The sequence below is a fragment of the Ursus arctos genome, unplaced genomic scaffold, assembly GCF_023065955.2.
Source record: "Ursus arctos isolate Adak ecotype North America unplaced genomic scaffold, UrsArc2.0 scaffold_18, whole genome shotgun sequence".
Classification (NCBI taxonomy): domain Eukaryota; kingdom Metazoa; phylum Chordata; class Mammalia; order Carnivora; family Ursidae; genus Ursus; species Ursus arctos.
Genome location: NW_026622852.1, coordinates 2,032,204 through 2,049,809, shown reverse-complemented (window position 1 = coordinate 2,049,809; position 17,606 = coordinate 2,032,204). Strand labels below are relative to the sequence as shown.

At 40.1% G+C, this 17,606-nt stretch overlaps 1 protein-coding gene across 14 annotated transcripts in view; it reads right to left on the bottom strand.

Annotated features, from left to right (window-relative positions):
* Positions 1–17,606, bottom strand: part of KDM4C (lysine demethylase 4C) — a 419,337-nt gene that overhangs the window by 365,205 nt on the left and 36,526 nt on the right. For 10 of the 14 annotated variants that reach the window (XM_048223474.2, XM_048223476.2, XM_048223479.2 and 7 more), the window contains 2 exons: positions 15,243–15,403; positions 7,043–7,218 (listed from right to left, as the gene is read on the bottom strand). In XM_048223474.2, the coding sequence (XP_048079431.2) occupies positions 7,043–7,218; positions 15,243–15,386 (320 nt within the window). In that variant the 5' untranslated portion in view covers positions 15,387–15,403. Of the gene's footprint in view, positions 1–7,042; positions 7,219–9,799; positions 9,894–13,112; positions 13,344–15,242; positions 15,404–17,606 lie in introns of those variants that run through there. The other 4 variants (XM_048223471.2, XM_048223473.2, XM_048223472.2 and 1 more) reach the window with 2 other exon arrangements.

Genomic DNA, 17,606 nt, shown 5'->3' with positions numbered 1-17,606 from the left:
CTCAATTTCCCTGGACCTCATTTATTACTCCATAAAACAGGGATAGTAACAGTTCAACTATTGTGAGGACTCCATTACATAATTATGTAAAGCACACAGTTCCATGCCTAGAAGAAAGTATAGATCAGTAATGTGATACAAGAGAGTACATTACTCACTTCCATGAAGTTTTATAGGAGAACTATGTTGAAGATCTCTAGATTTTCTTTGAACTGAGTTGTGTTATTAACCAAATGAGCATGTTATCCTGTCTACTGCTTACACCAAGCATATTATGTACTGTGGACCTATGCAAGGGCATATACTGAATGAAGGAAAACAGATGAACACAAAAACCAGGAGAATGCCTCCTGCCTCCCATGAAAATTAACTCCATCTCAGGACCATACTACAACCATTATGAACACCATTTGACCCGAGCACAGCTATAAGTGAAAAAGCAAGAGCCTTGGATTGAGACTTAGAAACCCATTTCACTGGCATTTGAAACAAATTTCCTACATGGAATTGGCAGAGGAAATATAAAAAGAATTTTCAAAGGTTTTTTTTTTTCCCTAGGAATCTTCATTTTTTTTCTCTCCAAATTTTTATTTAAATTCTAGTTAGTTTACATACAGTGTAATACTGGTTTCAGGAGAGTTTAGTGATTCATCACCTACATACAACACCCATTGTTCATCATAACAAATGCCCTCCTTAATACCCATCACCTATCTAGTCCACCTCCCACCCACCTCCCTCCACCGACCCTCAGTTTGTTCTCTATCATTAAGAGTCTCTGATGGTTTGCTTCCCTCTTTTTTTTTCCATTCCCATATGTTCATCTGTTTTGTTTCCTAAATTCCACATATGAGTGAAATCATATGATATTTTTCTTTGTCTGACTGACTTATTTCACTTAGCTTAATACACTCCAGCTCCATCCACATCATTGCAAATGACAAAACTTTTTTGATGGCTGAGTAATATTCCAGTGTGTGTGTGTGTGTGTGTGTGTGTGTGTGTGTGTATTTTCTTCTTTATCCATTCATCCGTCAATGGACATTTGGGCTCTCTCCATAGCTTGGCTATTGTTGATAGTGCTGCTGTAAACATCACGGTACGTGTACCCCTTCAAATCTGTATTTTTTTATCCTTTGGGTAAACACCAAGTAGTGCAATTGCTGGATCATAGGGTAGTTCTATTTTTAACTTTTTTTTAAGAATTTATTTTTGGAGAGAGAAAGAGAGACGGTGCAAGTGCATGGAAGGGAGCAGCAGAGGGAGAGGGAGAAAGAATCTTAAGCAGGCTCCATGTTCAGCCTCAAGCCTAATGTGGTGCTCAATCTCACGACCATAAGATCATGACCTGAGCCAAAATCAAGAGTCAGAGGGCTTAACCGACTGAGCCACCCAGGTGTCCCTATTTTTCACTTTTTGAGGAACCTCCATACAGTTTTCCAGATTTGGCTGTACCAGTTTGCATTCCCATTAAAGGCATTTTAACATTGTAACAATTATAATGAAATTAATCCAACTCAAAAAATAAAACTTAACATGGGATAACCTGTTAGGCAATTTCTCATAATAGATATATTTCACAACTTAAAAAAAACAACCAATTATTTTTAAAAATTATTTTTAAATTTCAGAAAATCTAAATAAATAAAATCTTAAAAGAAAAGAAAAAAAAGACTGAAAGAAAGAAAAGGGCACCTGCGTGGCTCAGTCAGTAAGCTTCTGCCTTCGGCTCAGGTCATGATCTCAGGGTCCTGGGATCTAGCCCTGAGGTGGGGCTCCCTGCTCAGTGGGGAACCTGCTTCTCCCTCTCTCTCTGCCCCTCCCCTCCCATTCATGCTCTCTCTCTCTCTAATAAATAAGTAAAATTACTAAAATAATAATAATAAATAAATAGAAACTTCAGAAAATTGAGATATTTACATTATTAAATAAATCACTGCAATCTGTCCAATAATTTATACCACTTCAAGTTTATCTTAGCTTTCATGACACTATTCATTCAATCAACAAATACTAAAACAGACCCTATTATATACCCCCAGATCCTGTACCAGGCACTGGGTATAAAGCGATACACAAAACAAACAATGTCACCCGAATGGCTGCATTCAGGAAAATCAATCTACAACTAAGCCACCAAAGTAAAAATTGAACAGATATATGAACAAAATAAGTGCCTAGTGAAATAAATTCCCTCTAAATAGAAAACTGATACCACGCTACCATAATCACATGAGCTAGAGATGATGATACAAGTTTCTCGATGACAAGGAAAAAAGGTCTTCAAGGATCTGTTCTCATCAGTATTTTGAATTACCATGTATTATTAACAGTGATCGTCTCTGGGAGTTAAAATTATATATTTCTATAATGTTTGAATTTTTAAAGAAGCATATATTACTTTTGTAACTGATAAAAGCATTTCTGACCATTCTTCAAAATCCATCTGAACACCACCCACAAAATGAAATTACTCCCTTCCTGATTATCAACCACAGAAGTCTTATTTTCCTTTGAAACCCCATTGTACTTTTCACCTCTCCTATGGTCATTATAATGGTTATTAAAGGTACTAACAAACATTTTCTAGTAAGTACAATCTGATTACTTTCAAATACAAATTGTCTCCCGAAATATCAAAGTAGCCAAGCAAACGTTCCACTAAATGAACTAATCTGTTTAATTAACACTTTAAGAATGGCTCTGGAAATGGATGCTAGAAGATAAATAACAGAATATAGCAAACCTAGGTGAAATAAATCAATCAGAGAAAGACAAGTATCTTATGATCTCACTGATATGTGGAATTTAAGAAACAAGGGAGAGGATCACAGGGGAAGAGAGGAAAAAATGAAACAAGACGAAACCAGAGAGGGAAACAAACCATAAGAGACTCTCAATCTCAGGAAACAAACTGAGGGCTGCTGGACCTGGGGCGGGGGGGGTAGCCAGGTGATGGACACTGGGGAGAGTATGTGTTGTGGTGAGTGCTGTATATTATGTGAGACTGATGAATCACAGACCTGTACCCCTGAAACAAATAATACATTATATGTCAATAATAAAAAATAAATTAATTTTTAAAAAGAAATGAAAAAATAAAAATAAATAAAAACTCTTGCAAAGTAAAAAAATAAAAAATAAATAAAACATGTTATCAATCTCTTTTAGTGAGAATAATAAACAAATATAGAATATGATCAAAAAGGAAAAAAGAATACAGCAAATCATTTATATTTTTAAAAAGTTGGGTAAATTTGCTAACACAATCTTGTTTCAATAGCATTACTCTAATAAGTTGTTAAAAGAGTTCTTAAAAGAGTTTGAATACAAAGCAGTCCAGTCTATGTAAAAGTTTTACATTCTCAATTAATGAGATCTAAAACAACGCCTACCAAAAATTCAAAAGAAGGGACTCACATGAAATATAAAACTTTCAATTCCTTTGGAATAGCCACAAGGCTCCATAACTGGAACTTTACACACAGAATTAAGATTCTTCAAGCACCATCAAGTACTATGTCAATTTTAAATTTTAAAAAGATATCAACTAAATTCATCCAAAAAGTTTAATTTCACACACACCTATCCAGAGAATTTAGACGGTGATGTTTTTTGATTGGCTGATTGATTGGTTGATTTGGAGTTTTAATTTTTTTTCAAATTAATGTTTTGGTCTTGGGCTTTAACTACCATATCAGAAACTTTCTTTAAAAAGGTAATTTAAAGGGGCACCTGGGTGACTCAATTGGTTAAGCATCTGACTCGGTTTTGGCTCAGGTCATGATCTTGGGGTCCTGGGATCAAGCCCGTGTTGGGCTCTGCCTTCAGTGGGAAGTCTGCTTCTCTCCCTCTCTCTCTCCCTCTCCCTCTGCCCCTGCCCCAACTCATGCATGCTCTCTCTCTCTCTCAAATAAATAAATAAATCTTTAAAAAGAAATGTAATCTATAATAATAACAGTGATGGTTTCTAAATATATTCACAAATTCTTTAATGCTCCTCCCTTCAAGAAATGGAGCTTAATTCTCATCCCCCTGATGAAGGGCTGCACTTTACAACTGGCTTGTAACAAATGGAATATGGCAAAAAGCAGTCAAGAAACAGATCATGAAGAGATACTGTGGCTTCCATCTTGGTTACTGTCTTGGATCACTTGCCCTGGAAGAAGCCAGCTGCTGCAACATGAGAAAGCAGTCCACGTGGCAAGGAACTCATGACTCTAGCCAACAGCCACGCAAGCAGAATAATCTTGGAAGGGGATCTTCCAGTCACAGTCAAGCCTTCAGATGATAACAGCCCCACCTGACATCTTGATTGCAACCTCATGAGAGGCCCTGAGCCACAGCCGCCCAGCTAAGCCACTCCCAGATTCCTGACCTACAGAAACTGAGATATTAAATAAATGTTTGTTGTTTTAAGCTATAAGGTTTGGGGTAATTTGTTACACAGCAAAGGTATAATTACAATACAGCTAATACAATAATGGTGGCCCTTCAAGTCATTCAAGGGTTTTCTTTTTAAATTACTCATCTTCTAAATATAGAATTTATCATTTGAGACTTAAACACTGTCAGGGGTATGGTGTGCGCTGTGCAGCACTGGTGGGCTGGCACAACTGATGTCATGGAAGGCAGAGGAAAAAGCTCACCACCCTGATGGGTCCTTTCCCAAGCCCCTAGGGGCAGCAGAGGACTTGGGGACCAGTGAACACACCCAAGGTATAAGAAGAGCCTCTGCTGCCTGCCCTGCTTCACCCTGCCCTATGCCAGGCATAGCTGCCCTAGCCCCAGATGCATCAAGTGGAAGAGGCAGAGGAGGGTGGTGTCACGGGCCTGGGTCTTACCTTCCATACCCAAGAGATGAAGACACTACTGCCATGGACAGCCTGTGCCAGCCACAGCCCCTAAGTCAGGCTCTCCCTTAGGCTCTTTCAGGTTGCCAGATCCTGTGTCGCAGCCCTCGGATCCTGGCTGGGCCAAGATCGGAATAGAGAATTATCTGCCCCGTCCCCTGCTACACACCTACAACAGACCAGGAACACCTGTTAAGGCCTTGGCAGGGAGTGGGACCCCCAGGGCCACAGCCACTTCCACCACAGCCAGCCCACTGTGGTAGGGCTTCGGCAGGCAGGATGGTGGTGAGCTGCAGCTGCTGCAGAGTGAAGATGTTGCAGCACTAGTCACCAAAGGGTGCTAGCAACTGGTGCCCCAGGGCACCAGGCCTGAGGTTCCAAAATGGAAATGGACAGAGGGTGGTGGGGATGCCCCTGCACCCAAGCAAGCAGGCCTCGGGGCAGGGAGGAAAACCAGGAGGCAGAGGCCAAAGCAGAGGGCAGCATGGGTGCAGCAGTGGCAATGGTGAGGTTAGCGTGGGGCTGGAGAAGGAGGTGCTGCTTGTCACACCCAAGCACCTGGCCCTCGACTATATTGTGCTCTGCATGCAACACTATGGCATCTGTGTGAAGGACAGCTTCCGGGGGGCGGCACTGGGTGCCATGTGCTGGCCAAGGTGGAGGCCCTGAAGTAGAGAGGGCACCAGCATGACATACAGCTAGTAAGGCAGCAGGCTATCCCACCACACAGCATCTGCAAGGCCAGACTGCCTCAGGAGAAGGCCACAAGCCCAGCTGCTGAAGCACTGGGGTCCTCCTGGTCCACATGGATGCTGTAATCTGCCACTGCATTGGGTGCTGGGTGGCTATGTCATCAACGGGCGCATCAAGGCCATGATGGTGTCTTACTCAGGCAATAGGCTGGGGTACATAAGGCATGTGGACAATCCCCACAGCAATGGGCACTGTATCATCTGTAACTATTACCTGAATCAGAACTGGGACATCAAGGTGCATGGTGGCCTGCTGCAGATCTTCCCTGAGGGCTGGCCTGTGGTAATCGACATAGAGCCATTCTTTGATGGGCTGCTCATTTTCTGGTCTGATCAGCAGAACCCCCGTGAGGTGCAACCACCCTATGCCACCAGGTATGCCATCACTATCTGGTTATTTTGATGCCAAGGAGTAGACAGCAGCCAAAGACAAGTTATCAGCTAGCATCCAGAAAGAAAGGTGCCCAAGAACCTGTGTTACGGCCCACTACACCCCCATAGTGGCCAGCCCCAGAACTGCAAGGACAAACAGCCTGCCCGGACTTCAGGAGAGCCTTTGGCCCCATGCTGCTGGCCCAACAACCCACCAGTCTCAGTGCCTGCTCCTTTTCTGCCACTGCTACTGCTTCCAGCTTTGTCTCTGTCCTGACTAGTGTAGAGGGCTCCATCTGACACTGAGGACCAAGAAGGAGCCCTGCCTGTGATGGGAGCTGGGGTTGTGACCCGGGCAGGGGCCAGGTTTAGGAGCTACCATCACTGGAGCTGGGGGCCTGTGGTTTACCCAGTCTGGTCCTGTTCCTCTCAGGTGTGGAAAGCTGGAAAGAGCCATTGCCACCTCCCACCAGGATGCAGGCTTGGGGGTTGGGATGTCCTGGCCTCTTGCTGGTAAAGGTTTGTTGGCAGGGAGTATCTCCAAGCCCCTCACTCCTCCAGCCTGAAATGCGAAGTGATTCCCCAACCCCTATGGCCTTGGCACCTTTTGGACTACGCTGCCACTGTGTAAGCAGGATAAAAGCTGCTGGGATAAAAGCTGCTGGGAGGAGCTTGGGTGTGAAGAGTCCTATCAGCCAGGAAAAAAAATAAAAGTTTACCTCAGAGCTGGAAAAAAAAGACTTAAACGCTGTCACACAAAATTCGCCTAACAAATATGAATCATGTGTAGAATCAAAAATATTCATGGCAACCAAAAGACAGAAAAAACTATTTACAGATATTATGAATAAAATGATAAAATGAGAAACAATTTCCTTAGCAGTAAACTAAATGTAAGCAAGCAACCACCTGGAGAACAGAAAACAGAAACAGTTAAATGAAAACTGAAAGAAGACGTGCAGGAGACTCCTGCTTTTCATCACAAGCTCCTCTGGCTACTTGATTTCTTACCATGCTCATGTATATCTTCGAAAACAATAAAAGTAGCAAACTGCATGCACTCACTTGCCACTGTTAGCCAGCTGCCTGAACTCCTTCACTGTCATGGCTTTTTTCTGGATGTTGTATTGAGTGAACAGTCCCGACTGCCCTGTGACCATCTGCTGAATCGGTGCTGGAATAAGCAAATTATCAATGTCATCATAGCACTGCCTTGGCTTCCATTCCTGAGGAGGAATCACCTAAAAATAAAATAATAAAATAAAATATTATCTGGAAAACATTCCAGGTAGTCATTTAGCTTTGATATTCCAACAGAATACAAGTGAAGAATATCTTAGCATTTCTATAATAAATGTGTAAAAGAACTGTGAAGATTCAGATGAAGGGAAATGTCAGTATTCTCCTAAATATTCACCTTACTGATATGATTTTTTTAAACAAAATTTATTGGGCATTATACCAAACAGTACTTTTATACCAAATACTGTAATTTTATTAACTTATTTTTTAGTTGATACTACTAACCTCTCAATTTTAAAAGTAAAATTGAGAGACACATAGAAGCAAAATAACTTGAAGTTTAGTCAGTATTTTTTTTTTTATTTGTTTAGTCAGTATTATTTTCTTTAAATACCTCTCACACAATATGGCAAGTAATAGAGTGGTGTGCTAGTACATGTTTAGCAATCAGTTTTCTGGGAAGGTGGAGAAAACCTTGATTTGTAGCTCTTGCCTATTTCCACGATATAACTGCACTCACCATGGCTAATTTTGAGCTTACCAACATGACATCACTGAACATGAAGTTGAAATTGATGTGCATTATCAATGTTTATGTTCCTATATGAGGCAGTTCAGCACACCACTCTTTTCCAACAGTATTTAAACACTTAATTACCAACAGTGAAAACATCATTAAACAATAAGACCAAAAATCTATATGCATACGATTAAAAATCAGAAGGGACAAAGTTATTAATTAAGTCATGATTTATAGCTGGAATTTATTCACCTTTAGAAATTGTTTTAATTTTTTAAGATAAACTCTAAAAAATTGCAAAATACAGATAGCACACATTAATAAACACGTAATTACAAATATGTAACTGTGAATTATTATAAAGCAAACACCAGAGTACCTCCAAGTGCCCTCCAAAAGCATTTCTCTCCCGGCCAAAAGGTAACCACCATCACGGCATTGATGGTATGCATTTCCTTTCCGGGGTTTATGGTTTTATGCCTGGGTAGCATCTCTAGCACCGATTTTTGAAATGTATCTTTTGTGTTTTACTCAATAATTTTATGAGATTCAAATATGATGTTCTATATAGCTTAAGTTCACTGATGTTCATTCCTACTCAGTACTCCTTCGTACAAATATTTATTTATAAATGGGGGACCATTTAGTGCTCACTTGTCTTTTTCTGATTATTGGCTTTTGCAAATAACACTATTAATATCATGTGCATTTTCTGCTGCATAAGAGCACATAGTTCTCTAAAATAAACACATATCTACAGACACTCCTATCAGTGAAATTACTGGGACACTGGGTATGTATAGATCAAATTTAACAGTTATTACTAAATGTTTATCAAAGTGGTTGCACCGGGCACCTGAGTGGCTCAATCAGTTAAGCAGCTGCCTTCGGCTCGGGTCATGAACCCAGGGTCCTAGGATCAAGTCCCACATTGGGCTCCTTGCTCAGCGGGGAGCCTGCTTCTTCTACTCTCCCTGCCCTCCCCCTGCACTTTCTGTCTCTCAAATAAATAAATAAAATCTTTTTTTAAAACAAGTGGTTGTACCATTTCACACATCCACCAGCAATGTATGCAGAGTTCCTGTTAACTCCCCACCTTCATCATCACTTTGTACTGTCGATCACTTAAATGTTAGTCTTTCTTATAGGTTGTGTAATGGTAGCCAAGTGTAGAGTTTATTTGCATTTTCTTAATTTCTTTTTTTTTTAAGATTTTATTTATTTATTTGACAGAGAGAGACAGCGAGAGAGGGAACACAAGCAGGGGGAGTGGGAGAGGAAGAAGCAGGCTTCCCGCCAAGCAAGGAGCTCAATGTGGGACTTGATCCCAGGACCTTGGGATCATGACCTGAGCCGAAGGCAGACGCTTAATGGCTGAGCCACCCAGCCACCCCATGTATTTTCTTAATTTCTAAAGAAACCTCTTCACATATTCACTGACTCTGTGAATACTCCCTTTTGTAAAGGGTTTTTTCAAGTCTCTTACCCATTCTACTATTGCATTGTTGGTCTTTTTCTTTTTTAAGATTTTATTTATTTATTTATTTATTTATTTATTTATTTGAGAGAGAGAGAGAGAGAGAGGGAGAACAAGTGTGAGGAGGGACAAAGGGAGAAGCAGACTCCCTGAGGAGCAGGGAGCCCGACACGGAACTCTATCCCAGGACCCTGGGATCATGACCTGAGCTGAAGGCAGATGCTTAGCCAACTGAGCCACCCAGGCACCCCTGTTGGTCTTTTTCTTATTAATGTATAGGGATATAGTCTGGTTATTCTTGGATGTGTGTATAGATATTTGTAAATATCAATATATGTGTGCACGTATCAAATATCTTCTCTTACCCTATAACTTGCCTTCCAACCTTTTTAAAGGTATCTTTTCATAAACATAAATCCTTAATCTTAACATAATCCAATTTATTCATTTTTGCCTTTATGGGACTGCTTTGATCTTTGGTTAAAAAAATATTTTTTTTTCCTACTCTGGGGCATAGAGGCACTCTATTTTATATTCTAAGAGTTTTAAGGTTCTGTCTTTCATATTCACATATACAATGTACCTGCAACTAGCTTTTGTGAAAGGTCTAGGTCAAGCTTCATCAGATGAGAAAACTCAGGGTCAGGAGAATGAGTGATTTGTCCAATGTACATAGCTGGTAAAAGACAGAATTGGCTCCAAAAAAAAAAAAAAAAATCAAAAGTGAGCTGTCAAGTCTCAAGTTAATTTAATTTTCATCAGCAATATGGAGATAGTTCACATTTCATTTCCTCCAAGGTATGTTAGTTTAAAATGAGAGTAGACACAATCCTATTACATATATGCTATTTAAAACACATACTCAGTACTTTAAACAAATATGGACAATCATTAACAAATGCATGTGGATAAACACACCAAACTGTCTTCTTAACATACTGAAAGGGGAAAGGGTTGTAAATACAAACTTGTTCTTCATCAGAAATAAGGGCAAGTAATTCAAAAAAATAAAACATGGTTTGATTCAGGCTCTTGTTTAGAAACAAATACATCTACAATCAAAATTAGTATTATATTTTGAGTTTAATACTTTCCTGTCTTGATGTTGGCAAGGATGCAGAGAAAGGGGAACCTTCCTACACTGCTGGTGGGAATGCAAGCTGGTGCAGACACTCTGGAAAACAGTATGGAGGTTCCTCAGAGTTGAAAATAGAGCTACCCTACGACCCAGCAATTGCACTATTGGGTATTTACCCCAAATATACAAATGCAGTAATCCGAAGGGGAACCTGCACCCCATGTTTATAGCAGCAATGTCCACAATAACCAAACTATGAAAAGAGCCCAGATGTCCTTCAACAGACGAGTGGATAAAGATGATGTGGTATATACATATACATATACATACACACACACACACACACACGTGCACCCACACACACACACACACACACAATGGAATATTATGCAACCATCAAAAATGAAATCTTGCCATTTACAACGACACAGATGAAACCAGAGGGTATTATGCTAAGCAAAGTAAGTCAATCAGAGAAAGACAATTATCATATGATCTCACTGATATGTGGAATTTGAAAAACAAGGCAGAGGACCATAGGGGAAGAGAGGAAAAAATGAAACAATACAAAACCAGGGAGGGAGACAAACCATAAGAGACTCTTAATCTCAGGAAACAAACTGAGGGCTGCTGGAAGGGAGAGGGTGGGGGTAATGGGGTGGCTGGGTGATGGACACTGGGGAGGGTATGTGCTGTGGTGAGTGCTGTGTATTGTGTAAGACTGATGAATCACAGACGTGTACCCCCAAAACAAATAATACATTATATATTAATAATAAAAAAATAAATAAAATAAAATAATTAAAAATTTAAAAAAATATTTTCCTGACTTGTGAAAAAAAGCTTTGTAGCAATTTTCTTTTCTAAATTTAGAGAAGCAACAAATACTATATATTTACAAAAACTGAACATTATCTTTATAAATATTTCATGTATGTGTTCATTTACTTTTCATAAAAAGTGTTCAGACAGAACTTTAAAAATTTGTAAGTTCAGGTCTATAACAAAAATCTTATTTTTGGACTGTAATTTTAAATCTCAAGGCATCAGATTTTCTTACATAGGAAATGGCAGGAAATGGAAGCACAAGATACTTATTAGGACTTTGAAAGATTTCAAAGTTAAACTTTTACATTCAATGACTCTAACTGAAAGAAACCCATTCCTCCTAAAGTTTACCTTCTTGATTATTATATCAAAACAAAAACACACATTTTATTTTATATCACCATTGCCCCATTTCCAACCTGCGCCCTATACTCAAAAGAAAATTTCTGACTGAAATCTGCATTTGCACTACTTATCTTGCAGTAAGTTGCTATTATCACCATCTACCTACTGAGGAAGAAGGAGTAAGAGGAAGAGCAGTGCATCTTACAATCCTTCTTCACACCCTGAGGTCAGAGATCACTGTCTATACTCTCCAGGCTATTCACAAAACTATGTAATGTGCATAACCCATGGCCCAGGATAGTCTATGTCCAGATTACTGTTGTGGAATAATTTCACTCACTTCATATGTAATAAAGGTTCATCATCATCTTTCTCCACAAAAACAATGTAAGTTTTACATTTAAAGAGACTCTCATTCTTTACTTTCCCAACTTGACAACCACATTTTAGATAGAAAGTCCGAGTGTCAAATCTCTCACTATGGAAATAGAAGTTAAATCTAAAGTATAAATCTAAAAAATGTTGATAAAAGAAAAACCAAAACAGACTGTAATCTAAGGCCAAAGTCACTACTACTGGAACTACTCAGCCATTCTCTCCAAATCATAAATTAAGACCAATTCATTCAATGGTGCATTAACAAAGAATCTCACGGGCGGCTCTGTCCCCAGGGCTTGCCCTCAAAGCAAACTAGCAGCATTAATACAGTTTTGATTTTTACAACTTGATTTTGTCCAATTTTACACATTTGCTCTTGCTGCAACTTCCAGGGAAAAAAAGGCAAGTAGGTGAAACTGACTTTACATGACTTGGTGTAAAATATAACAAAAATGGCCCAAAAAACCCACAAAAAAACCAAAAGAACAAGTCACTGTATTCCTAGTAGAAGCAAGAGCAAATTATCACAAGACTGAATAAATGAGCATCTCCAACTTTGTCAATAAATCTCACTCAAAAAAAAAAAAAGTCTAGACTCAGGTGTGTTTTGTGCCACATTCAGAAAACTAATTGTGGTTCTCATTAATTTCACCCTGTTACAGAACGCCAGCAGCGGCACAGGTGTACCCTTGGGAGGGTGTGTACTGCTTCCCCTTCTCATGTTACTAAACGTGCTAACCTACCACGGCACACTCCCTAATCTCAGTGGAACACAGTAAAATCTATGTTTTCAAGGAACAAAAGGGGAGAAGACCAAGACAAAGGGCTGCATTCAAAGCCCAGAGAAGGGGACAACGAGTCACCCCCAACTTTCCTCCACTCAAATAAAGCCTAAAGCCTGCTAACCCACTGCCAGTTTATGATCAAAATTATATGTGTCAACTAATTCTGAAATTATATTCTCTTCAACTCAGGAATGATTTTCTCAAAGGGGGCACTTACGGGGATGGTTTTTCTCCAGATCAAAGATAATCTGAAGGGTTGAGGTTCCAAAAGTGGGCTCTTTAAAAACTAATAAATAGGTTAAACTAAGGATTCGTCACCCGAGAAATTCATTATAAATCTCTTCACTTTTCTCCTTGTTTCCTCTTTATCTTCCTTTTCTGTCTCTCACCCATACCTAATAAACTTTCACTCAACTTAATATCCCCAAAATTTTAAACCTTTTCTAGGAAGGACTTGAACCATACACAACAAAATGACAGACCTCAGGGGATAGACACCAGCACAATCCACGAATTGGGTTATAAGCAGGAGCATCCAGACGCAGGAGGACTTGAATACCAACCAACCCCTGCAGTTCTGGGAGTTTTCTCCTCTGATGTCTGCTCTTAATGCTACTGGACCTCCCCTTGGAGATGGGAATTCCAAGATGACTCAGCCACAGTCGAGCAAGCTCTGGCAGGGCACATGAATTTATGAGGTGATGGTGACAAACCTATAGAAACCCAGATTACAAGCTTAACATTTAGAATAATAAAATGAAGTAAGTGCAATAAAACCTATTCTTCTGCGGGAACTTTTTTCCCTCTCTCACCCCCTAGCCTCTTATGAGGTAAATTTTTAATTGAAATATATTTCCAGGGACACCTGGGTGGCTCAGCTGGTTAAGCATCCAACTCTTGATTTCAGCTTGGGTCATGATCTCAGGGTCATGGGATGGAGCCCCATGTCAGACTCTGCGTTCAGCATGGAGTCTGTTTGTTCCTCTCTCTCTGCTCCTCCCCTTACTCACACGTGCTCTATCTCTAAAATAAATAAATAAAATCTTTTTAAAAAACATTTAAGAAAAAAGAAATGTATTTCCATTATATAAGGAATAGATAATCCATCTCAGGGTGTGATCAAAGGATGAATTATATAGATCATCTCTCTTTCAAAGTTCTAACTTTGGGTCTATGGGTGCAAACCTGCAGTGCAATCTTCAGCACCATACTGTGACCCTAAGCATATCACAGCTACCCCTGACAGGACTCCTGTTTCCACTCTGTCTCCCCACGATATTCATTCTTCATGTAGGAGCCCCTGTGACACTTTCAAAACAATGTCATCGGGTGCCTGTGTGGTTCAGTGGGTTAAGAGACTGACTTCTGATTTCAGCTCAGGTCATGATCTCAGGGTTCTGGGATCAAGCCCCGCATGTGGCTCCTTGCTCAGCAGGAAGTCTGCTTGAGGATTCTCTCTCTCCCTCTGCCCACCCCCGACTCGTGTGCACGCATGCACTCTCTTTCAAATAAATAGCTTTAAAAATAAATAAATAATGTCACAAAAATAACAAACACCAAATAGCCACCATGTCCTTTCCTCCTTTGCTTTAAGTGCATCAATGCTTCCCACTACACTTAGAATAAAACCCCCAATCCTTACTAACACCAGACAAACTTGGTATGATCTGGCCCCTTCCAGGGCTCTTATACCTTACTTACCAACCCCTTCCTGTGCACTGAGCCCCAACTTCACAGACCACCTTCCTATTCCTCCCATACATGAAGCTCAGGTCAGCCTCTAGGCCTCTGGACTTGCTATTCTTTCTGTCCCCACATCTTGAAAAAGTTGGTTTCTTTATATCCTTTGGGTCTCTGCTTAAATGTCCTTATCTCACCACCCTAACAAGATGCCACTAGAATATAAACTCAACAGGGACAGAAATGTGGTCTTTACTATCCCATCTCCTCTCTACACACCCTAGCACCTGGCATAATACCTGGTATGTAGTAGGCACTCTCCACACTTAATAAGCAAGTAATTGAAAAGAAAACAGAATAAGCAAATCTACAGAGAAAGAAAATAGATTAGTGGTCACCTACAATTGAGGGGATAGCAGGGAACAGGGAATGACTGCCAATGGATACCACTGAACTGTACATTTTAAGTGCCCAAATTGTATTTTATGTGAATTACATCTCAATAAATCTGTTATATTTGTAAAAGGGGAAAGAGAGAAAGAAACAATAGAAGGAAAAGAGGAGAAAGAGGGAGGGAGGGGAGGGGAACAGTTAAGCTTCGGTTAATAACAGTCCTTTATGAGAAAGTGATGAAAGCCATGAATATGCTCGCCTCTTTCTGAAGCCCACACATGGATCTCTTTGGTTTCTAGAAGCCACACGTGTTTTGTTTAAAAAAAAAAAAAAAAGGCCTAGAACACCACCTATCATAAATAGTTAAAAGAAAAATAAGACAATAATTCTTTGAAGAAATCAAATGCTCTGCATGGATTAATGAAAACAAATCTTGCAAATATCTTCCTCTGGAATAAACAATTTCCCATACCACAAAGACTAAGAGCACAAAAGAAAGGCCAAGTGTTTTTGGTGTTAAAGGATGTGAGAATAATCACCTTTGCAAGACCTGCTCGATGGGCTCCTTTAGACTCCATGTATGCGAGGTATTTGTTGAACTCCCGGAACTCCTCCATGGAGGGTCTGAAGGTCATGATCTTACAGCTGGGGTTCAAAGGACTCTCCACCTCGGCCACCTCCATGATGGCTGGGGCAGTCTCTGCAGAGGAGATGATGCAGTCATCAGCACTGAATTATTATTGTGTGCTTAAGGTTGGTGGTCATTTCTCCCAAATAACATGTAAGCACCCCACCCCCAGGAGAAACTCTTCTCTTCTAGTTTTACCATTCCCTTTACCACCCATCAGGAAGACTTCCTCATCTCTCCCTAGACTCCTGGAAAAAGAACCTGCCTCTAGTCATTCCTCCTTCCAAGTTCCTATTCCTGGCAAATACTGACCTGATTGTATTGCTTACCTCCTCAACATCCTTCGTAGTAAGAATGAATTTTCTAACTTTGCAAGTTTACAAAACGTATTGTTCCTATGTACCAGTTCTGAAACAGACTCTCTCATACACACACCTGCATAAGGGCCTAACCTAGGATGAGCAGTGAATGGACAATGCTCAACATCCCCAGCACAGACTTTTTAGGTGTCATAATAAGCTTTCCTACAATAATTTACAAACTACCCATTCAGCAAAACTACCAAGCACCAGGCTAAAGTACTGGAGACAGAGAAAAGGGTAAGATTTATCTTCACCATCCAAACTCACTATCTAGAGGCGGAACAGACTTCAATACAAAGCTGTACACAGGCAGGGGTAACTAACTCCACCTAAATTACTCAGAAATGACTTCAGAGTTAAGACTTATTAGAAGGTGTAGGGGGTTGCCAGATAAGAGAAAGAGCATTCCAAGAAGTGAAAATATCGGGAAATATTGTAACGATAGAGTTTAGTTTGCCTGGAGCTTAGAAAGGAAAGATTACAGAATATCAAAGTAGAAAAGTAGGCAGTAGGCTGTGCGACAAAAATATGAACTTAATCTTGCTGACAACAACCAGGATGATTCCCTCAATACGTACTGAACACCTAATACACACAGAATGCAAAGATAGTAAGAAGCACTGGGCTGCCTGCCCCAGAAAGGATCCCATGCCCACCCCACTTCCAGAAGCAACAGTAGTGCCTGGCATCTGACAACCCAAACAACAAATACTCTCAGAACAAAGCTCTCGCTCTCTTTTTTTTAATAAATTTAATTTGCCTGACAAAAAGAAAAATTGGGAAGAGATGGAATAGATAAAGATGAAAGCACGTTATGGGATAATAAGAGGTTAAAACAGATCGGGGTTACAGATAAAGAAGTGATCATCATTCATTAACGGTTTAAATAAGCATCCATCTCACAAAGTACATGTGAGGAGAATCAAATTAACCCTGCCATCCACTAAGAACTTAAATATAAAGGAGAAAATAGTGTGCATGGATATAGATATATTAATACATGACAAAAAATACTCTATATTCTTTTTTTATTTAAATTCAATTAGCCAATATATATTACATCATTGGTTTCAGATGTAGAGTTCAATAATTCATCAGCTGTGTGTAACACCCAGTGGGGTAACTAGGTGATGGGCATTAAGGAGAGCATAGGATGTGATAAACACTAGGTGTTATTCTATATTCTCTTTGCCTCAGGGATGAGGCATGCAAAAGAAAAAAACCTTCCAGGCCACCTCCCCACCCACTTCTCTTCACACCTATACAGATGCGCATGCCCAAATCCTGTGCTGCAGGAGGAAAGTCGAACCTCTACACAAGACACATGTAACCCTTTAGAAGCACCTAGATCCAACCTTTACATAATTATCATGGCCTTACATCACCACAGCCGGCATTATACTTTAAGCTCCAACAACACTCACTGATTTGTGCTTCTCTAAACAAGTAGAGGTCTCTGTGTGTCTGCCTAAATCATTCCCTCCCATCAGGGCAGCCTTTACCTGTCTCCTCACCTAGCAAACTCCTGGCCACTGTTAAGATTCTCACTCCTTCTCAAGCAGGCCTAGGTGAACCAGCCTGTGTGTTTTGACTTCCCTCTCTGCATTCCTCATAGTAGTTGTCTATCCCAATGGCTGGCACTTCTGACCATACACTGAACTCTAAACTCCTCAAGGGAAAAGCAGGCTCTCTCTTCAAGCCCTCATTTCCAGTCTGGGATCCAGCCTCATTCATAACATTTGCTATAATAACTATTTGCCAACTGAATGAAGAAATAAATGCCAAAATGTTAAAGTAGTTAGACAAAATGATACCAAATGCAGGAAAAAGGAAAGCACTGATCTCACACACAGAAAGGTTACTTAGAAAACAGACTCACTTGCTTGACGGGTAGAGAAGCTCCCAGATTACCT